Source organism: Equus quagga, chromosome 10 (genome assembly GCF_021613505.1).
Source record: "Equus quagga isolate Etosha38 chromosome 10, UCLA_HA_Equagga_1.0, whole genome shotgun sequence".
NCBI lineage: Eukaryota > Metazoa > Chordata > Mammalia > Perissodactyla > Equidae > Equus > Equus quagga.
Window position 1 is genome coordinate 31,637,054 of NC_060276.1, and position 23,732 is coordinate 31,660,785.

At 39.5% G+C, this 23,732-nt stretch overlaps 1 protein-coding gene across 4 annotated transcripts in view; it reads left to right on the forward strand.

Moving 5' to 3' along the window:
* Positions 1-6,977, forward strand: part of IL13RA2 (interleukin 13 receptor subunit alpha 2) — a 47,254-nt gene extending 40,277 nt beyond the window's left edge. For all 4 annotated transcript variants that reach the window (XM_046673568.1, XM_046673565.1, XM_046673566.1 and 1 more), the window contains exons 6-10: positions 210-394; positions 1,331-1,476; positions 2,871-3,015; positions 6,003-6,118; positions 6,867-6,977. In XM_046673568.1, coding sequence (XP_046529524.1) covers positions 210-394; positions 1,331-1,476; positions 2,871-3,015; positions 6,003-6,118; positions 6,867-6,917 — 643 coding nt within the window. In that variant the 3' untranslated portion in view covers positions 6,918-6,977. The remainder of the gene's footprint in view (positions 1-209; positions 395-1,330; positions 1,477-2,870; positions 3,016-6,002; positions 6,119-6,866) is intronic.
* The last annotated feature ends 16,755 nt before the right edge of the window (positions 6,978-23,732 follow it).

The window sequence follows — 23,732 nt, forward strand, 5'->3', positions numbered from 1 at the left end:
GCTTCATGAAATCCTGGACTATGTCTATTTCCTTACTATTGTTTCTCTAGCACTTATCATAGAATCTGGCACATAGTTGGTGCTCAATAAATATTGCATGTTATTAAATAATTTTTTATTCACTTGGTATCTTAAGATAATTGAAAATTGAGCACCATGATACTGGGAGATATTGGTAAACACAATTCTTACAATAATTCTTTTTACAGGTATGAGGGCTTGCACCATGCATTACAGTGTGCCGATTACATCAAGGTTAATGGAAAAAATATTGGATGCAGGTTTCCCTATTTGGAGTCATCAGACTATAAAGATTTCTACATCTGTGTTAATGGATCATCAGAATCCGAGCCTATCAGACCCAGCTATTTCATTTTTCAGCTTCAAAATATAGGTGAGGTAAACAACTTCAAAATGTTTCTGGTTTAGAACCAGAACCATTTACAACCACCTGGAAGAGAAGAGATGGAGATAGAGATACCTACCGAAATGCAAAGCCAGAAGAATGAGGGCCAATAGAGCACACAAGGAAGCTCTTGTTAAATATAAAAGTATAGAAGATAAGGAATTGAGTAAGGATAAAGTGTTGTTTTCATTTAGAACTCACAATTATTTCCCAGCTTCAAAGAGTTGGTCTGCTACATACTATTTTTATCTAGTGTTAGTGATGGAGTAATTATGCAATTTGCCTATTGAGACCTGGGAGCTCAATAGGCAAATGGTTGGGTATTTTCTGACTCTGTGTTCTCAGTTCTAACAGTTCTAACAGGTTTTAGAGTCAACCATACCTGAGTCTAAATCTTGGATTTACCACTTTCCAGCTGTATGACTTTGGGCAAGTTACTTTTAACATCTGTTTCAGGTTTCTTATCAATAAAATGCAGGTAATAGAGGACCACTTCATAGATTAAATTTTGAGACATGAAAGAGTTTATGATGTAACATTTCTGGTTCAGTGCCTGACATGTCGTAAGTTCTAAATAAGTTGGCTGTTAACAAAAATAGTAGTAGTAATGGTTGTGGTAGTTGTTTCTAATGCTACAAAATGGAAAAATGACTGTAATGATCTTGATCTTCTGACTTCTCTCTTAGGCTTAAAGAATTGTCGGTATGTGACTTAACTGGAAATTGAGTTTCCAAAATAACCAAGTTTCTCAAACTAATCTTGGTTGGCAAGCAACTTTGATTTTAATTTACATTGTAGAGAATAGTCTTGAGCTGCCTGATTTATCCTGGAGGCTTCTGTTACTAGGTATCCCTAGCTTTTGATTAGGGCTACTGCTGAACCTCAGTAATTTCTGTGTTGAAATTGTTTCCTTTTGCTTTTCAGTTAAACCTTTGCCACCAGACTACCTTAGTCTCGTTGTGAAGAGTTCAGAGGACATTAGCCTGAAATGGAACATGCCTAGAGGACCCATTCCAGCAAAGTGTTTCATTTATGAAATCAAGTTCACAGAAGATGATACTACCTGGGTGGTATGAACATTGCATTTATTTGGGAAAATCATAAACATAACTTTTTAAATAAAATAGCAAACATGAGAACCAAAATCAGTTGCTATCCACATGAGGAATAGAACATGACGTGTATCTTAGTTTAATTTCCAGAAAACCAAGCAATCTAGTGGATAAAGAAAGACGCTTACAGTCTGAAAATGTAATTAGTCACACCAATTTTAAAACTACATAGGACCTTAGAGATAATCTAGTCACTTGTTTCCAATATTGTGTTAATAAGTTAATTTGCTGAGCACATGCATAAGATGGGTTGTAAAGAGGCCTCAGGTAAAAAGAAAACAAAAAACACAAACAAACATAAAAACCAATTCTTGAGGAACGACCGTCAGGTCAAAATTAGAGTAGAATCTGGCGGGGCTACTTGAGAATTGCTAGTAGCGGGGAAGAGGAACTAAGTGGGGAAGGAGACAGTGGTTGCAAGACTGATTACCTCCCAGAACCAACAGTGTGGTGATGCCTTTAGCCCCACATTGTTATATGTTAATTTTATTTATTGGTTTCCAACTTAGTGGTGGAGACAAGTAGGTGAATCATTCATTCTAATCAGTTCATGTCATATACAGATGAGAGAATTGGGAGTTGAACTGATTTACAAGTCCCAAGGAAGTGAATGGACTTACAATGAAGTTACACAGCTAGAACTAGAATCTAGATCTTACTCCCAGTCCACTTTAACCTATACGATATTATGCTGGTTCCCAAGAAGAGTTACAACAAAAGAAAAGATGTTATTTTGAATAAGAAATACTCTTCAGCTCTTTGAAATGCAAAACTGAAACAGTTGCTTTGGTGATTTTGTTTTTCTTTGAGATCATCTAGCTTTGTGTATTCTCATATCTGAAAGGGTAGTTTCATGCCAAGCCCTGAGCACTGTTACGTGGGTCTTAATGGTGGTTAACCAAAATAAGAAAAAGAAAAAAAAAAGCTTTATGTGTATGAACTCTATAGTTTCCATAGAAACAACATTCACATGATGGCTCTTTTTGCTACCTCACTGTATGAAGCAATTTCAGTTTATGCAATCTGGGAAATTTGACATTAATCCAAATACTGGGTGTCATAAACACCAAAGCTACCTAGGAATTTTGTCCTGTCGCATGTGCCCTTTACTTCAAGTGATCCATTATCACTATAGAAAAATTTAAAAATATAGGTAAGAGAAGAAAAAATGAAAAAAATAATCCACCATAAAGAGAGATAATCACTGTTAGGATTTTGGTATATACCTTTCTAGACATTTGATGCATATATTTTATGTAGCAAAACCCACTTTGAAAGTGAAAAATCAAACGGGATCTGTCTAGCTGCAATTAGACCAAATAATAGCATCTTATTTTTTCCTTGGCTTTCAGACTACCACAGTTGAAAATGAAATATACATTGCAAGAACATCAAATGAAAGCGAACGATTATGCTTTTTAGTAAGAAGCAAAGTGAATATTTATTGCTCAGATGATGGAATTTGGAGTGAGTGGAGTGATGAACAATGCTGGAATGGTATGAGATAAAAGAACAGTAACTAAATAACGAGCTATTTGCTAGCAAAATTAATTTTCTTTCAGTGTATTTTGTAATTATGGAAATCAAAAGGCTCTTGCATATAGTCTATAGACAATATAAATTAGCAAGCACCTCAATCAAACATAGATTTATGGAAAATCGAATATTCAGTTTTCACTAGGAGGAGTTAAATTAGTTTGAGTCTTGTTATAGTTCTATTATCATCATTCTTGCTTTTCTGTCAATAAAGAGAATATGCTAGTTCTTTTTGAGGGGAGCCTATTTTAATCAATATTTTCCTATGCTTTCAATTTTCAAGGGAAAAGAAATCTTATGGCAAGGATAGGCCAACATACAATTACTTTGAGTGTCTACTACTGTGCCTAATGAATATTTTTCTGATTAATATGTCACCATTAGTAAAATGCATATTCCATTCACTTCCAACACTGATTTAAAGTGAATAGTGATAAAAGACATATTTCAACTAAATAGCAATATAAACTAAAAAGTCTTGATAATGAGACAAAATATTATTGTGCTTCACAGTATGTTAGCCTTATTAATGTAAATTCCTAATAAATTGTTTGAAATTTAAGGAAATTAACTCAGCATTGCTCTTTCAGGTATATAGATACATAAATACACATACAGATGTACATACAGACAGATAATGGCATTTCTATCAACCATTAATCTCCTTTCATGTTGCTCCATTATAATGGAATCCCCGTTTGACTATTGCCTTCCTATTAATTATCTTCCTATTAATATAGTGGTATCATTGTTCTGTTTCATTCTTGAAATATTTATTTAGTACCTACCGTATGGCAGACATTTTCAGGCATTTGAGATACAGTAGTAAAAAAAATCCCTGTCCTCACAGAATTTATATTTTATTCCCAAGTGGAATAGAGATAGGCAATAAACAAACAGGCCAATGTGTCATATAATCACTAAGGGCTATGGAGAAAACTTAGGCAGAGAGAGGAAGAACTCAGTTAACCAAGAGATACATGAAATCAGAAAGAACACTTACTGGCTCCATGTTTCTGTTTTTGTCACCACTGTAAGAAAACTAGAGGGGCTGGCCCGGTGGCACAGCAGTTAAGTTCGCACATTCCGTTTCTTGGCGGCCCGGGGTTGGCCAGTTAGGATCCTGGGTGCGGACATGGCACCGCTTGGCACGCCATGCTGTGGTAGGCGTCCCACGTATAAAGTAGAGGAAGATGGGCACGATGTTAGCTCAGAGCCAGTCTTCCTCAGCAAAAAGAGGAGTGTTGGCAGCAGATGTTAGCTCAGGGCTAATCTTCCTCAAAAATAAAAAAAAGAAAACTAGAGACTCTGTGGAACTGACATTGAGAAAGTCATGTCTTGAATTATATCTTGTCCTTAGTCAATGCATAAAGTGGTATGGTGAGTTTTTAGCTACATCCTCAAAATATACATCTTTTTATGTATTTTACATATAATCTTAAGTGATATTGATGACAGATTTCTTTTGCCCTGATTGGTATCTCTTGGTGGAAACTTAATAACTTTGAGATTATGAACAAAGAATTTCCTGAAATGCATGTGGTCTGAGTTCTTTAGTACATTTCTTATTGGATGTTTCAAGTTATAGAAAAACGGAAAATTTTTTTGGAAATGAAAATATATCTGTTTCAGGATTGACTCTATGTATAGGGAAAGGAGCTGGAACCTCAGGAAAAAAGTCTGCTTTCCCACTGTTAATTTTGCGTGCAAAAAACCTTAATATTGCTAGTCACTTCTCTGGATTATATGCTTGCAAATCTTAATTGAGCTGAGCATATGAATTTGGTAATTTTCCAGCAGAAAATAAGATGCTTAGGGAATAGAGAAAGAAAAAGGTGGGGTTGGGTGTAGGTTTGTTTTGTAACATTAGTTTATAACATTGTACATCACTATATTTCGATTTCTGTATAGACTACATCATGTTCCAAAGAACAGAAAAACACTAATTCGAGAAGATATATGTGTCCCTGTGTTCGTTGGGTGTAGGTTTTGGTGTAGATCTGGATGAAGGATTCAGGATGCTCTATAATACTTCAAAACAAGTGGAAGATACTAGTTTTGGAAAGATAAGCTTTGTCTACTTTTTAAGTTTGTCTAGTGATTGCTCATTTCTTGCTATGCAGAACAACCATTAAAACTTCAACCTAGGGGCTGGCCCTGTGGCTGAGTGGTTAAGTTCGTGCACTCCTCTTCAAGGGCAGCCTGGGGTTCGCTGGTTCAGATCCTGGGCACGGGTCTACACACCACTCATCAAGCCATGCTGTGGTGGCCTCCCACATAGAAAAACTAGAATCACTTCCAACTAGGATATGCAACTATGTACTGGGGCTTTGGGGAGGAAGAAAAAAGAGGAAGATTGGCAACAGCTGTTAGCTCAGAGCCAATCTTCTTGACAAGAAGAAAAAAAAGCTTCAACCTGAAAAGAGGAGAAAAACCTCCTCTCTTTAGTCTCTAGAATGTGAGACAACTTTATAAACATGACCTTTAAAGACTAGCTCTATTATTCACACAGGGACTTTTACTGAAGACCAGCTCTTGCTCACTACAGCATTATATGATATGATATAAACATTTGATTTACTGAGAGTTAAGAGATACACAGGACACTTATCTAATCATTTGGCTAATATTTTATTTATTATGAAAAATTCACAAGGTCAAATTTTAAACAAAATCATATGAGAAAATAAGAATTGGGCTTTCGAGAGTTATTTTTCTAAGTAAAATGAAGAGATATCACAGTTCATTAGAGCAGTTCTATATAAAAAGTACACAAATGAAAATACTACACTCAAACATAACTATGGTATATATGCACTGATATATATGGCAGAAGTTGCCGAATTTAACTCAGTTCACCATTTACTAGTTTATTTATAAAATAATTCATTTTCAAAAATAAATGTAAACATCTAACCCTTCCATTTTTTTGTGATTTTTAATCCTAGGTGACATATTGAAGAAAGCCTCGTTATTTTTCCTGATACCATTTGCACTTATCTCATTACTTGTCTCATTAGTAACTTGTCTGGTTTTGTACAATCAAAAAGATTTACTGAAAACGGTAAGTTATATAACATTACGATGTCTAGTCTGAGACAGTAGATAACAAAAAATGTTCTGCATTTAGAAATGATGGACCTATATTTTATAATTTTGCTTGCACCCTGTGAGTGTACAATTGATGTTGTACGGATTATAATGATGTCTTCAGAAAATACAGTAATTTAAAAATTTAACCCTAAAAAGCTACATTTTGGGGGTGGATTTACTTTTGTTGAACTGTAAGAATAATGCTTAGAACATGAAACACTATTTACCTCTAGATTAGAGTAAAATATAAAGAAAGAGTTATGGGAAAAAAGCAGGATTGGGAGAAAGGAAAGAACAGCTTAAAATGGACATAGACTGAAATATATCCCTGGTGTGTCACAGGCAAAGGTCATAAAAACTAAAAACCGTGCTACCTGCCCACCAAGAGCTCACACTCTAGTTGGGGGAGATGGAATCCATAAACAAAATATAGCCTGCGTTATGAGTTGCTTTTAGATGATTGCTGTTTGAGTTGTACAGATAATATAGAATTTCAGAATATGGAGGGATCACTATGGGTTGGGCTTTAAGGAGGAATTGTAACTGGGAGAAAATATCTTAATGCCAAGTCTTTTAACAATACAGAGTAATGTGAATGTGTATGAAATGTTTCACTTTCTCTGTTGAATGCTTTTTGCCTGTTTCTCTGAGTTATTAATCTAAGTGAAATAGTTTGTGTTATTATGACTGTTAATAATGGCGCTCTTTCTTAATTTCAGGCTTTTCAAACAAAAAAAGAAGTCTTTTCTCATCAGGAGACACAGTGTTGACTCAATTATTTCCGGCCAAATATGAAATATGAGTCTTATTAAACTGAATTTTTGCTCCAACTGTTGACTAAATCTTATTTCAAAAATATTGCTATATTTACATAGACATAAGAGTATTCAAACCCTCAAGTAGTTGTACATTTTCTGGATTCTATTAACAGATTTTTTTCCTCATTAATCCATGGCGAGAGTGCTATACATAGAGAATTCAAGGGGTGGGTCACATTCTATTCAGTGATGTATTAAAAAACAATGTGATTTCACAACTTGCACTAAACTATAAAGATATTGTCGAATCTTGGAAGAGGAGATTCTAGTTTTTTAAAAATTGTGCTTGAGATGAAAGTATTCACCATGAATAAGGTTGTTTGACCTTAAAAGTAACCTGTGGAGAGGATTAATAGGAAGCAAGAAGTTTTAAATACATTCATAGTCTAAATGTGTGCTTCACATTTCATGAAAAAGATGGGAGGAATGCAGTGCTTAAGAGGCTGAAAATAAATGACTTGAGATCATATTTGAAAAATTCAGATGTCACAAACTACACAGTAAAAGGTTGGGAGTTTCTTATACTAGTTAGCAGGCAGCCTTTCCTACTTTCTGATGGTGCGATTTCTTTTTTTTTTTTTTTTTGAAGTTCGGAGACCAAAAGGCCCAAGCCTCTGAAATTAGTAAGAAACCTCTTAAAAGTACATCCAATCTCCTGATTAATTGACAATTGACCTCTGGGAGAGAATGTGGCAACCTAGGTATAGATAGTTGCTTTAAAACTTAGGGAATAATGACGTGCAAATTACAATCAAGAGCTAAGTTTTAGTTTGAAGCAATTTCTATTTAATATTATTTGGAGTAGTTGTATTCTGTGGGTCACAGATAAGCTCCCAGGGCATTACCTGGAGCTTATTAGGAATTCAGAATCTCAGACCCTAACCCAGTCCTATTCAATTAGCAATCTGCATTTTAACAACATCTGCAGGTGGTTCATTTGCACATTCAATTTGAGAAGCAGTGATATATATAGCAATATTTTAGAATTAAAAAGACTAAAATAATATAGTGAGGTAAGCCCATGGGCAGGCTAACTACAGCTTTGACTATCGTTGGCATTGATCATCTATCTCTAAAAGGGGGAAAAGAGCTAAAACTGATGTGTAAACCAGAATACTATCCTCTACTGTCACTTGTAATCAATGATAGGATGCATCACCATTTCCCTAAGTAGACCTATCCTTGTTAAACATTAAACCTCCCATGGTGATATGAATTAAGATATAATATGATTGGCAAATTGCTCTCAAAGCAGGGCTTGATAGAGTTGTTTTTGGTGTGTTGGGGGGGAAGGAGGAATGTGGAGGGGAGAGGTCAAGGCTAGGCAGAGAAGAGGCAAACAACCCCATCCTCGGAGGCTGAGTTGGTCTTAGGGACCTCATATTCCAATTTCCCTGTTCAGAACATGCATAACAAGCTCTAATAATGAAAGGATTTCTTGAATCCTTGCCATAAACCTAGAAGTCCCTAGCAGAATTTCTGCAATAAAGTGGATATAACAACCAAGTGGCACCAAATCTGGACAGAGTTGGGCCTTGTAAAAGGACCCCTGGAACTACTGGCCTGCTAGCTGTGTAGGTTTATTAACCATTTAGTAATGTGACCCCAAATTTTCTGAGATTGAATTTTTTGAACCTCTGTTTTTTTGCATTATGATAGAGTTTTAAGGTATCAAATATTTCCCCAATGCTTGATACAGAGACAGTGCCTTAACTCGCGGCCCCCCTTTAGCCCATTTGACTTCTGCCAGCTAGGGCTGCCCTAGCCCCTCACTTTGAAGCCCTTTCTCTAGGAGCTCCCAGAAACTAAGGAATGACACCTTTCACAGCAGGAGTTCCCCAGGATCCTACTTTAGGGTGAAAGTGAGTGAGGATGGCTTCATGGGATGTGTCTCGTGGAAGTACACTGGGTCCTATGCTTGGATGCTCAGAAGGGCCTCACACATGGTTTAATGATCTGTCACCATCTTGAAATTCTTAATAGTTTTTTTAAGAAGGGGCCCCAGATTTCATTCTTCACTGTGCCCTGTTAATTATGTATCCACTCCTGATAGCCAGTATCAGTTCTGATTAGTCTGCTCAGGCTTTACCATTAAAACATCCCTATTCCGGTTTAAGACTATGATTTCTCTCCAGGAGGGGCTGCCCACCAGCACTCCTTATTCTTCCCAGCTCTGGGTTGCAGAAGTTCTATTCCAGACAAAAGAGGTCTGAGGCTCCCTTCCTCTACCCAGCCCCCATTCATAGAACAGAAACTCTACCTCCTGCACAGCAAGCTGAGAATATTGGGCTCCAGTAACCTTCACCCCAGCTTCTGTGTAGGGCAGAGGTTCCATGCTGGGAGGGACAAAGCAAGGAGATCAGCAATGCCCCTCCCCTCCTGCCCCCCAATCCAGAGTCTCTTGTAATGCGTGATACTGCCAGGGTAAATGTTCCTGCTCCCATCTCTGGAGCAATAGCACAGAGGTTCTCCATAGGGGGAGAATCAGGCCATAAGAACAGAGAGCTCTGTAGCTGTCCCTAAAGGGGACTGACTTTGTTTGGCATAGAGACTGAGGAAGTTCAGGTCTCAGTTGGCTGTCAAAAAAAATATGGATTTTGCTAGTGAGCAAACATGATAACACAAAAAGGCAGAAAAGGAGATAGAAGTATACAGGAGTGAGATTTATGTGTCTCACTGTCATTAAGTTGATATAAATCTGGAGGAGATCTAAGTTAAGATGCATACTGAAAGCCCTAGTATAACCATTAAGAAAATAAATGTTTAAAAAGTGAACAATTATTAAAGTAATTCAAATGCCACACTAAAAATATTCAATTACAAATAAAGGGGATAAGAAGGACAAAGAAACATGAATCATAGAAAAAACAAAAAGTAAAATGGCAGTCGTAAGTCCAATCATATTAATAATGACAAAATGTGAATGAATTAAACAACCTAATGAAAAAGCAGACATTTTGAGACTGGATAAAAAAAACCCAGATCCAACTCCATGCTATCTACAGGAGACACACTGTAGATTCAAAGATATAGGTTTTAAGTGAAAGGACTGAAGAAGATATACCATGCAAACATGAACCAAAGAGAGCAGAATTGGCTATATTAATGTCAAACAAAAGGGATTTTCATCTTTAAAAAGTGATGATAATGATACAATGATAATGATTAATGACGAAAGGGTGACTCCATCATGAAGACATAATTATATCTGCATCTAATAAGACAGCCAAAAAATATATGGAGAAAAAAACTGATAGAATTTAAGAGAGAAATAGACAATTCGATAATAATAATTACACTTCATTAACCCACTTTCAATAATGGATAGAATAACTAGTCAGAAGATCATCTAGGAAATAGAGAACTTGAACAATAATATGAACCAATTAGGCCTAACAGACATCTATAGAACAATTTATCCAACAGCAGCAGGATGCACATTCTTCATAAGAGTTCATGGAACATTCTCCAGGATACACCTATGCTAGGGCATAAAACAAACCTAAATAAATTTAAAAGGATTGAGGGGCCTGCCTGGTGGTGCAGTGGTTAAGTTCGCATGTTCTGCTTCGGTGACCTGGGGTTCGCCAGTTCAGATCCCAGGTGAGGACATGGCACCGATTGGCAAGCCATGCTGTGGTATGTGTCCCACCTATAAAGTGGAGGAAGATGGGTATGGATGTTAGCTCAGGGCCAGGCTTCCTCAGCAGAAAAGAGGAGGACTGGCAGTAGTTAGCTCAGGGCTAATCTTCCTCAAAAACAAAAAAAAAGGATTGAAATCATATAAAGTATATTCTCTGAATATAATGGAATTAAATTAGAAAACAATAAAATATAAAAATTGAGAAACAGATAAATATATAGAAATTAAACAACACACTCCTAAATAACCAATGGATCAAAGAAGGAATCACAAGGGAAAGTAGAAAATAATATGAGAAGAATAAAAACAAAAACACAACATACTTAACTTATGGGATGCAGCCAAAGCAGTGCTTAGCAGGAAATTTATAGCTTATAAATTCATATATTAAAAAAGAAGAAAAAATCAATAATCTAACCTTTCACTCAAGACACTGGCAAAGAAGAGTAAACTAAACCCAAAGTAAGCAAGAGATAGTAAATAATAAAGATTAGAGCAAAATAAATGAAATAGAGAATAGAAAAACAACAAAGATAATCGACAAACTTGGTTATTTGAAAAGATCAATGAATTAATAAACCTTTAGCTATATTCATCAAAGGGAGAGGGAAGACTTATATTACTAAAATTAGAAATGAAAAAGGAGAAATTACTGCCAACCTTAGAGAGACAAAAATGATTATAAGGTAATACCATGAAACAAATTAGAAAATTTAGATGAAATGGACAAATTCCTAGAAAGAAACAAATGACTAAAATTGCCTCAAGAGGAAATAAAAAAATCTGAATAGTAAAGAAAAGAGATAGAATTAGTAATTTTTAAACTCCTCCTGCCCACCCTACCCGCCCCCTACCCCCCACCAAAAGCATAAGCCCAGATGGCCTCACTGGTGAGTACTACCAAATATTCAAACAAGGATTCATGCCGATTCTCCACAAACTCTTTCTAAATGTAGAAGGGGAATGAAAATTTCCCAACTCATTCTATGAAGCCAGTATTACCCAGATGCCAAAACTAGAGGCCAGTTATTTTGCAGAATTCTTTTCAATTTTGGTTCACCAAGAGTTTCCTCATGATTACTTTCATGTTATGCATCTTTGACGGAAACATCACAGAAATGATGCTGTGTTCATTTCATTACATTCTATTATGTGGTGAAGGATTTCAATGTAACCCATTATTGATGGTGTTCACTTGGTTCACTTGACTAAAGTGGTTGCTATCAGGTTTCTTCACTGTAAAATTACTTTCTCCTCACCTTGGAATGAATAAGTGTTTTGTATTTAAAGTATGTAAATATCCTATTCCTCATCAAACTTTAGATTTATTAATTTATATGTTTGATTAATGGTTCTTATTTTATTCAATGAATTACAACCTGTGACTATCATTATATATTTTGATGTTCACCTTGTTCCAGATTTAGACAGTGGGAACCCCTTTAAGCTGTCTTCCCTGTCCTTTTGACATAGACCCATCATTCTTTGAGCAGTTCCATGCTTTTGATAGAAGACATTCTGGGCCCATCTTGTACTCTCCCTGCCCTAGCCGTGGAATTAACTATTTCTCCAAGAAGTTCCAATTCCTTTTAGTGAGAAATGGAATTTAGAAGCCAGTATATGAGGGTTGTATGTACTCATTATTTCTAGCCCCTCTCATTGCACAGTTTGGGAAAAGTATGTGTGAATGTGTGCTTGTATCTGTGTATGTGCGTATCCCCCTTATGTAGCTCAGGCTCTGATATCACAAAATGCTGGACTGCCCCCAACCCATGTGAATGCCTTCCTCAACCCGCTCTGACTCTGACACCCCACTCCAAGCCACCCTTTCACAAAAATGCCCCCCTCACCCCTCTGACACTCTGCCCTGGGACGCCCCCATGTACAGATACGTCCTTACTCCCCTCAGCCTCTGACTGCTCACACAGGGCTATCCCACCCCCATGCATGGATGCCCTTCTCACCTTGCTTGGCCCCTGATTTTCTTTCTATGCCATCCTCTCTCCTCCTTGTGGATTTCCTCCTCACCCCGCTCATGCTCTGACTCTGCATGCCAGGCCAGCCTCCTATTTGGATATCCTTCTGATTGAATTGACTTCTTGTGTCAAGTTGCTCCGTTCTGTTAATGCCTTCCTAATCCCACTTGGGCACTGACTGCCTGTGCCGGACCGGTCCTAGCATGGACATCCTATTTACCCTGATCAGGTGTTGACATCTCATACTACACTTTTCCAGCCCCCATCCCCCACCTTTGTGGATCTTGTCACTTCACCCTGAGTTCTGACTCCCCATACTAGGCTACTCTGACTGCATGGATATGCTCTTCACCCCCACTTCACCCCTAACATCTCACTCTGGACCACCATGGTTCCACTCCTCCCCATTAAGGATGCTTACCGTGATCTGTCCCACCTAACTGCTTTATGATGAATTGCTCAGCAAGAGGAAGAAGGGGAAGGGGGAGGAGGTGCTTGAATTGAATTTTGAAAGACGAGTGGGCATTGTCAATCAAAGAGAAGGGCCTTTCGGGTAAGGAACTTATATGTGCATTATGGGATATAGAAAAATAATTTTTCGAGTTTATAGTTTTTCCAGAAAGTTACCCAATAATTACATCACAATTTGTTGAACACACTCTATTCTCCTAATGTAAAAATGACACCTTCCACCTTTATCATATATTTAATTCGTATGTGTATGTGTGTGTATATATCTTAGTCTATTTGGTCTGCTATAAAAAAATACCACACGCTGGGTAGCTTATAAACAACAGAAATTTATTTCTCACAGTTCTGGAGGCTAGAAGTCCAAGATCAGGGTGCTGGCATGGTCCGGTGAGGGTCCTCTTCTGGGTGATTGCAGACTTCTCTTTTATTCTCACATGGTGGAAGGGGCTGGGGAGCTCTCTGGGGTCTCTTTTATAAGGGCAGTAAGCCCATTCATGAGGACTCCACCCTCATGACCTAAGCACCTCCCAAAGGCCCCACCTTTTAATATCATCATATTGGGCATTAGGAGTTCAACATGAATCTCGGGGGGACACAAACATTCAGACAAAAGCAGTGTTTTTGTGTGTGTGTGTTCGTGTATGTGTAGCTGAGTTTATTTCTGGACTCGCTTTTCTTCCCTATTGAACTCTACGTCTAATCACGTACCAGCACTAGTTACGCACCAGCACCTCTCCAACTGCATAGCCTGAAATATGCTTTAATGTCCAGTAAGGGCAGCCCTCTCCACTCATTAGACTTCTTTTTCAGAAAATTCCTGGCTCTTCTTACATGTTTATTTTTCCACATATATTTTAGAATTAGCTTGTTGTATTCCCCACACCAATCATGTTGATATTTTTATTGAGATCTCATCATACTTATAGAATAATTTGGAAGAGAATTCATATCTGTACAAAGTTTTTTCCTAGCCAAGAAAGTGAGTACTTTTCCTTTTTGTCAAATATTACATTGTGTTTTTCAGTAGCGCTTCAAGGTTGTCTTCAAATAAATATTGCATGTTTCTTGTTAAATTTATCCCTCAGTAATTACCAGTTTGTATTTATCATAAATGGTATCTTTCTTCCATTATAAATGTAATTGGTTGTTAGTATATAGGAACCCTTTCTTTTGTATATTATTATTTTTATCCAGCCATCTTGCTCAGTTCTCTTAAAGTATATAGTAATTTTCTCTTGAGGTCTCCAGACATACAATAATGTCATCAGCCAATAATGCTAACATTGTCTCCATCACTCTACTTTTTAAAAATAAACTTTTTAAAATTTTACAACAGTTTTAGATTTACAAAAAAATGCATGATAGTACAGATTTCCCAAATATCACACACATTGTTATTAACTAAAGTCCATATTTATTCAGATTTTCTTAGTTTTTACCTAATGTCCTTTTCCTGTTCCAGGAACCCATCCAGGATCCCACATTACATTTAGTAGTCATGTCTTCTCAGGCTCCTCTTGGCTGTGACAATTTTTCAGACTTTCCTTTTTTTGGTAACCTGGACAGTTTTGAGGAGCACTAGTTAGGTATTTTATAGAATATCCCTCAATGGGATTTGCCTGAATTTTTTCTCATAATTATCTGGGGCTATGAGTTTTGGGAGATGAAGACCACAGAGGCAGAGTTTTCATTCATGATATCAAGGGTACATACTGTCAACATGTCTTGTCCCTATTGATGTTGACCTTGACCACCTGGCAGAGGTAGTGTTTGTCAGGTTATTCCACTGTAAAGTTACTATTTTTCTCCCTTTCCATATTGCACTTTTTGGAAGGAAGTCACTATGTGTAGCCTACTCCTAAAGATAGAGAGTTATCCTCCACCTCCCTGAGAGCAGTTATCTATATAACCTATTTGGAATTCTTCTTCATGGGAGATTGGTCTATACTCCCACATTTATTTATTCATTCAATCATTTATTTATATCAGTATGGACTCATAGATATTTATTTTATACTTTGAGTTATAATCCAATATTACTTTATTAAGTTGCTCATATTGTTACAGCTTTGGCCATTGGGAGCTCTCTCCTGTCTTCTTTGACATACCCTCATCATTGTGGGTTTGTTTTTTTATAGCACGTCCTTACTTTTTGGCACAGTAAGATCCTCCAGGCTCATCTTCTATATTTCCTCTCTGAGCCCTACAATCTGTCATTTCTCCAAGGAGCCTGGTTCCTTTGATTGGGAAATGGTATTAGAAACCAAGATCTGTGCTTATTGATAACCTGGTTGTTTCTTTCAGATTTCTGAAGTGTCATTTTTTATAGGCCCTTTCAGCTGACGGAGCAAAGAAATACATGTGTGTGTATTCATATCTCATAATCATATCATATACTCATATTAGTCTATATACACACATATATAAATATATCTATATGTAACCATCTGTATTTATAAGAGTTAAAGATGAATTCATACTGATGTATCCAACAGTAATCCATTGCCACACAAATCATTCTAGCCTTCTCTCTTTGATTATCTATAACCTTTCACACCAAAAGTAAGAAACCTGTCTCCCACCATCTACTATCTATTTAATTAATTGTTCAGTTCAAGTATACATGGATAGCAGTATGAGGATTGTTAACCTGTACTCCCTTGGGAAAGGACATTATGAACCAGAGTACAGTGCTTTTTTATTTTGCATTTAGTCTTACAGACTCCATTCATTTCCAAAGTTACTTAGGTCAGCACTGTTTTCCCCTACTCCCTTCAGTGAGGTTGTTTCATATATTTGTAATATAGACAGATTGTTTAGTCAAATTCTGCATTCCATTCCTGATGTCCTAAATGTTTTTTTTAAAAATAGGCATACATTAAGGTTCACTCTTTGTGCTATGGATTTTGACTAATATTTAGTATCATGTATTCACCATAACAACATCATGCAGAATAGTTTCACTGCCCCCCAAAATCCTCTATGCTACATTTATTCAACCCTCACCCCTTCCTTCTGAACCCCTGGCAACTGCTGATATTTTTACTCACTCCATAGTTTTACCTTTTCCAGAATGTCATATAATTGATATCATGCAGTGTATGGCCTTTTTCAGACTAGCTTATTTTACTTAGCAATAGGCATTCAAGGTTCAGCCATCTCTTTTCATGGTTTGATAGCACATTTCTTTTCACTGTTGAATAATATTCCATTATATTGATGTAGCAAGTGTGTTTATCCATTCAGCTATTGAAGGAGATCTTGGGTGCTTCCAGTTGTGTGTGTGATTATGAATAAAGCTACTATAAAATTCATGTGCAGGTTTTTGTGTGGGCATAAGCTTTCAAATCAGTTGGTTAAATACCTAGGAGCATGATTGCTAGCTTATATGGTATGACAATGTTTAACCTTGTAAGAAACTGCTTCCAAACTGATTTTACCATTTGCATTCCCACCAACAATGAATGAGAATTCCTGTTGCTCCAGATCTTTGCCAGTATTGGCAATTGGTATTGTCTGATTTTTGGATTTTGACCACACCAATAAGTGTGTAGTAGTATCTCATTGTTTTAATTTCATAACTCTACTTTTAAAAGTTATTTCCATTGTTTGTAACATTTACATTGCTTTATTTCCATAATTTCCACAGATATTTAATCTTTAATCTTATGTTTAAATAGATTCAGTGTTCTACAGAACTTTCGCTGCTGTTTATACAATCAGTCCTTGGTTTGCTAAATTAATCTTCTAATAATTTTTCTCATGAAGGACTGATTCTCTAAGATTATGTATATTTGAAAATATTTCTTTCTAACTGAACACTGGCCACATTTTCTTCTTCTGAATATTGTTTTGTCCACTAATGTTTAATGCTTCTACATAAGAGTTTAAATCCCCCCCACACTTTTTTGTTGTTTGTTTTTGTTTTTTGCTTGAGTGTGAAAGGGAGTCCTTCTGTATTTTTGAAATCCAGGAACTGTACTATGATATTGTCTTAATGTCTATTATTCCTGGTGATGCAAGCTCGGGAGGCCGAGGAGTCGAAAGAAAGATTTCTTGGACTCTCAGGGTCTGGTAGTAGTTCCCCTTTATTCAGGGAATAGCATGGGGACAGGACCCACGGGCAGCGAAGAGTTGCAGGCATGGGGACAGGACCCACGGGCAGTAAGAGCTGCAGGCATGGGGACAGGACCCATGGGCAGTAAGAGCTGCAAACATGGGGTGAGGGTAGGGCTAAATTTAAGGCCTAGGTATGTGAGTTATCTCTTTACAAGACAAAGGAAAGATCATATAAAAAAGTCATTAAAATGGTATCAGTGCAGGTGGGGTCTGGTTATTGGGTGGTCCTATAACTTTGGATAAGAATCAGATCACATCAGGCCAGGACATCTTATGCTTCCCAGAGGATGATATAGATCAGTATGTAGGCCAGGATGCCTTGGGCTTCTCCCTGGGGCAGCCTTGATCCTCATCACTGGCATGTCATATGTTCTTAACTATATAGATTAAAGTATTTCTTTTGAATTTCAGGAAATTTTCTTATATCATGCCTTTGCATAATTTTCCTGTTCTAATTTATTTTTGTCTCTTGTTCTGGAAAACCGATTATGTATGTGTTGGATCTCCTACTTATGTCTTACAAAGCCAACAGTGTCTTTCTAATTCTTTTATATTCTTTTCCATTTTTTGGATCATTTTTCTCATGCCACTCTGCCTATCCCTTTCTGTGATTTTAATGATGTATCTTCTTTACGCTGCTTCCAGTCTGGTCTTAATTTCTGTAGTTGTTTCATTTTCCTCTTCCACTTCTTGCCTGTGCTCTTCTAACTCATTTCAATTGTCTTCTGTTGTCTTAACTTTTCTTTGTGAAGTGCTTTATTTAAAAGACAAAGTATTTTTTTATTGACTTCTTCGAATTTTTAGCAATATGTTTAATTACGATTTGCCCCGTGCCACAGTAATATGTTTTAGAGTGTGCTCTTCGCTTACTATTTGTTTACTTTTTCTTCTTTCCTTTTTTTCCCTTATAGCATATTTGCTACAAATATGGTTCCTTTAAAATTTTCATTTGGTTCCTTTTTACATTTTTCTTCTTTAAATGCCATAGTTCTTCCTGGACCACCGATATGTGAAGATATAAAAGGCACAGGGTCCAGGGAAGAGCTGTAAGCCAGCAGAGTCTTCCAGACTCAGAATGAAGATCTGTAAGGTACAGTATTTTGTGTCAGTGTATGTTTTTCCTTGTCTTTTAATAGTCAACACCTTTCCTGCCCTCTTCTATAACTTCTCCTATATTGCAGGGGCTGGAAGCTTGGGAACTGCATTTCCACCTACTTGACATTTTTCTAATAAGGATCACTCACGTGAGATGTGCAAGATGGAAAAAAAGAGTTTGGTAGTAAAATTTTGGCCTTTGGGAGAGGTGAGGTTTAGTCTCACGCAAATCACCCACCTCACTGATGCAGCCAGCTGTGACTAGGGATAGTATTCTCTGCAGTTTCTCATTTTACTGACAGTAGAAACTTTTTGATTTTCTGAGAACTAGTGGTAAACTGCGAGTTAGCTGTGTCCTTCTTTGACCTTTGCTCCTTCATTGTTTCTAATAGTTTAATATCATCCACTACCCTTGAAACCAGGGTGTTTTCTCTTTTCTTAACCAAACTCTGTCTGGCATGTTGTTAACCAGTTTAAGCTTTCTTTCCCTTTCACAAACAAAGATTTGCATCTGAAATGCTTCTTATCACTCACAAAATTTCCTCCACCCTGCATTACAGTTGCAAATATCATGTGTTTTCATGTTTTCTTATTTAACTTTGTCTTCCTTGCTACTTTCTGATGTTTGTATAGTTTAGGAAGGCTTCACTGACTGGATAGCCTACAAACTCCAGTCTGGTCATAAAGAAGGTGTAGGAGGGTTTTGTCTTTCAGGATACGTCGCTGACTTTGGAGACCTACTTATTTTATTGTCTCTGCATGTGATTTGTAGCCACAGATATGCACTCTGCTGGTCCCTCACCATGGTCAAATTCTCAGTGCTCAGGAAAACACTTCTTTAGATTCATTTATTAATAAACATACACATACACACACACACATGCACTTAGTATGTGTCCTAAAATTTTTAAGGCTACTTAGATCTTAATTTCCAAAATGTTTTATGATTTTCCTTATTTACTTGCTCGTTATTCATCTCTTTAACTTATTAAAATATTGTAAACAATCTTATTTCATATTTTGTATCTAATAATTCCAATGTGTAATGTTCTGCTTTTCTAATATTTCTGACTATTGTTTTTACTATCTATTGATAATAGCGCTTTATTGTCTAAAGACTTAAGTTTTTTGTGTGTGTGATCTGCTCATTTTCCTCTGAAATTTTTCTGTGGAAAATTTTTGAGGGCTAGGATAAAGGGGATTCCTCCTGAAGGGAAAATGGAGGCACTATGGACAACTAGACCCGAGCAGTTTCTGGGCGGACGTGACTCAGCACGTCCGCAGCAGGCAGCGCCTGCGCAGAACCATGTATGTAAATAGATCTTACGTAACCTGCTGTTGGCTGTGTGCCACTTTTGTGTGGAAGTCATATAAAAGCGGCCGGAGAAGCCGTGGTGGGCAGGGGGCGTCCTTCCCCCTGTCGGCCGAAGAGAATAAAGCTTGTCTACACTGCCATCAGCTCCGAGCATCTTTTTTCAACTCCCTGAGCCCCGGTTCAGTCCTCAGGCATTCCCCTCCTGAATACACTTGGCGCGTAGTTCCAAGGTGAGTGGGCCTACGGCTCCTGAGGCTGACGGCATGGACATGTGGCCATCCACTAGTATGTGGTTCCCGGTGGTGGAGGTCCTGTTGAATTGGCTCTGCGTACCCTGGGGGACCAGGTGCCAGAGAAGGCCTGCCCGGCCTGCCGTTGGGCGGGCGGCTTGGCTGTTTGACAGCCCTACGCCACAACATGGATTCTACCCTGTGGGATGTGGCCCAGATACGGCAGCTGCGAGCCAAGGAGGAAGGCCTTGAGGCGCAGGTGCAGCAGTTGGAACAGGAGATGGAAATGGCACCTCACAGCTAGACGGCGGAAGACCGGGACGTGGAGGAAGTACGCCCTCTCCATGCTGGGCCAGTAATCCAGCAAAAGGTAAAGCATGAGCAGCCCCTGGGCCCAGGAGGTGTCGCGGAAGGAGCCCCAATCATGACAGAGTTCACCGCATATACCCCCTATATGCCAACGGAACTGTGGGACCTGTGTTAGCAGTGCAGGCAATGGCCAGGTGAGCCCCTATCGGCCTGGCTCCTGAGGCTGTGGGATGAGGGGGCAGATGGTATAATCTGTGCCCGTGACGAGATGGAGAAGCTGGCCTCCGTCACATTGCATCCTTCCCTTCGCGGCGGCTACAGAATAGCTACCGGCTAGCCCAAGGGCAGGGAAATCACTCCATGATGGAGTGGGTGACGGCTGCCACCCGGACAGTGTGGGATAATGCCGGGGAGCTTCCAGAGACTGTAAGCCAGTGGTAGATCTATGCGGAACGGGTCCAAGTTATCTGAGAATTGGGAATGTGGCAAGCCATTTTTTTTTTTTTACTTTTTATTAAGATTATGGTAGTTTACAACCTTGTGAAATTTCAGTTGTACATTATTGTCAGTCATGTTGTAGGTGCACCACTTCACCCTTTGTGCCCACCCCAGCCCCCCTTTCCTCTGGTAACCATCAACCAGATCTCTTTGTCTACATGTTTAACTTCCACCTATGAGTGGAGTCATACAGAGTTTGTCTTTCTTTATCTGGCTTATTTCACTTAACATAATACCCTCAAGGTCCCTCCATGTTGTTGTGAATAGGACGATTTTATCCTTTTTTATGGCTGAGTAGTATTCCATTGTGTATATATACCATATCTTCTTTATCCAATCATCAGTTGATGGGCACTTAGGTTGCTTCCACGTCTTGGCTGTTGTAAATAATGCTGCAATGAACATAGGAGTGCATGGGACTTTTGGAATTGCTGATTTCAAGTTCTTTGGATAGATACCCAGTAGTGGGATGGCTGGGTCATATGGTATTTCTATTTTGAATTTTTTGAGAAATCTCTATACTGTTTTCCATAGTGGCTGCACCAGTTTGCATTCCCACCAGCAGTGTATGAGGGTTCCTTTTTCTCCACAACCTCTCCAACGTTTGTCACTTTTTGTTTTGGTTATTTTTGTAGCAAGCCGTTTTTAACGTTCATACCCAGGGGCCCGATGATGAGTGCTTTACATTTGGGATGCAGGACCTGGTTCTTAACACGGCCCTGTCTAATTCTTTTGGGTCCTTTGTGGCCATTTTGGCACCTTATGTGGGGCACCAGATACATGAAGTAACTACTGCCATGGCCACTTTGGGGGACGTAGATGGCCGAAGGAGGGAGAGAACTGTGAGTGTTGCATGGCAGGTGGCGCCCAAGCTGAGAACAGGCTTGGCGGAGAAAGGGCCCAAGCAAGTCACCCACATGCAGATGTAGATAGACCTGCTAGCCGCAGGCATTGATTAGGCGAAATTAGACTGGTAACCGAATGCTGTCTTGGTGGCGCTGTGGCGCCAGTTGAAGCCTGAGCAACAGTTCCAAGAGACAGTAGGACTGGAGAAGAATCCTGGTAAGAGCCGACAGGTAAGCCTCCACCTCCAGGACTTCATGCAGCCGTCAGGAGGAGAGCCTGTGTCCCTGTTTGACTAGGGGGAAGGCCGAGGCGCCTGGCTTTGGGGAGTCCCTGGAGGACCAGAGGCCACATGTGGAACTTGCGATTTACTGGTCCCCCACCAATGTACAGTGTGTTCTGGCTTTGGTAGATCCTGGAACGTATTGCAGTTTGATTTACGGCAACCCGGATAAGTTTCCAGGGAAGCCGGCAAATGTTTGATGGATGTGGGGGCTGTACGGTGAAGGTGAAACCGGTGTCCCTGTCCCTTGGTGTTGGTCGCTTGCTGCCCCGAGTGTATACAGTTTATGTGTTCCCTATCCCTGAGTATGTTCTGGGGGTGGACGTCTTGCAAGGACTGCGCCTATAGACCACCCTAGGCGAATTCCACCTGTAGGTGCGTGTGGTCAAGACTGTTGTCTGGGGGCATACACACCACAGAATTGCCTTCCTGGTGGACATGAGGAGATCACACAGACCATTGCAAAACTAGAAGAGGCTGGGATCGTGCGACTCACCCGTAGTCCTTATAACTCCCTGGTTTGGCCCATGAAGAAGCCAGAAGGCATGTGGCGCATGACTGTGGACTACCGGGAATTAAACAAAGTGACTCCTCTGTTGCATGCTGCTGTGCCCTCGGTACATGATATAATGGATCAACTGGCAGTCCGGCTGGGACAATACCACTATGTTGTAGACCTTGCTAATGCCTTTTTTTCTGTCGACATTGCCACCAAGAGCCAAGACCAGTTTGCTTTCACCTGGAATGGCAGATGATGGACTTTCTGCGTGTTGCCGCAAGGATACCTGCATAGCCCCACTATTTGTCATGGGCTCATTGCTTAGGACTTAGCCACCTGGGCTCACAGTGATGCAGTGCCTGTATTTCACTACATTGATGATGTTGTGTTAACCTCTGACTCTCTTGCAGATCTAGAGCAGGCTGATGACTCCCTACGGAGACATCTGGCAACATGTGGGTGGGCCGTCAAGGACGCCAAAGTCCAGGGACCTGGCTTATCTGTCAAATTCTTGGGGGTTGTCAGGTCGGGTTAGACAAGGGTGATACCGGAAATGATCATTGACAAAATACAGGCATACCCACTGCCAATGACTGTAACTCAACTGCAAACACTTCTAGGCCTGTTGGGGTATTAGTGGTGTTTATCTCTCACTTAGCCCAGGTGGTGAGACCCCTGTATGCTATGATAAAGAAAGGAGCCCCTTGGGACTGGACAGACGCTGTGGACCAAACATTTAAAGCCGCAAAGTGTGCTGTACAGCAGGCACAAGCCTTACAGGTGGCTGACCCAGGACGACCATATGAATTGGACGTCCTGTTACCCAAGAGGGTTTTGGCTGGGACCTATGACAGTGGCATGACAGGGTACAAGTCCCTGTCAGGGTCTGGTCCCAACTGTGGAAAGGGGCAGAGATACAATATTCTCTAGTGGAGAAACAGTTGGCAGCTGCCTGTGCCACCCTAATAGCGTGTGAGGCCATCACACGAACGGCTCCTGTTCAACTTAGAACCACGTACCCTATTCAGGGATGGCTCTGGTCATGGGCTACCCGGCCAGGGTCTGATACGGCCCAGACCCCTACCTTGTCAAAGTGGGGGTCCTATCTGGAGCAAAGGAGCTCGGTGAGCTCCAGCCCCTTGAGTATGGAGTTACAGCAAGTATTAGGGCCAGTTGAGTTCCTTGCTGTCGGGGAAAAGGCCCCAATAGCTCCTCTAGAGATAGAGCCCACGTCCTATGCTGAAGGAAAGCCCCCTGTCCCGGAGGATGCTTGGTATACTGATGGTTCTAATAGAGAGCCAGCTGCTACGTGGACAGCCATAGCTGTGCAGCCAAGCACTGATACTATTTGGTTTGATACTGGCACCGGCCAAAGCAGCCAGTGGACAGAATTACGGGCTGTAGGGATGGTTATCGTCCGTGAACCAGGGCCTTTAGCTATCTGCATGGACAGCTGGGCGGTATACCGGGGATTGACCCTGTGGTC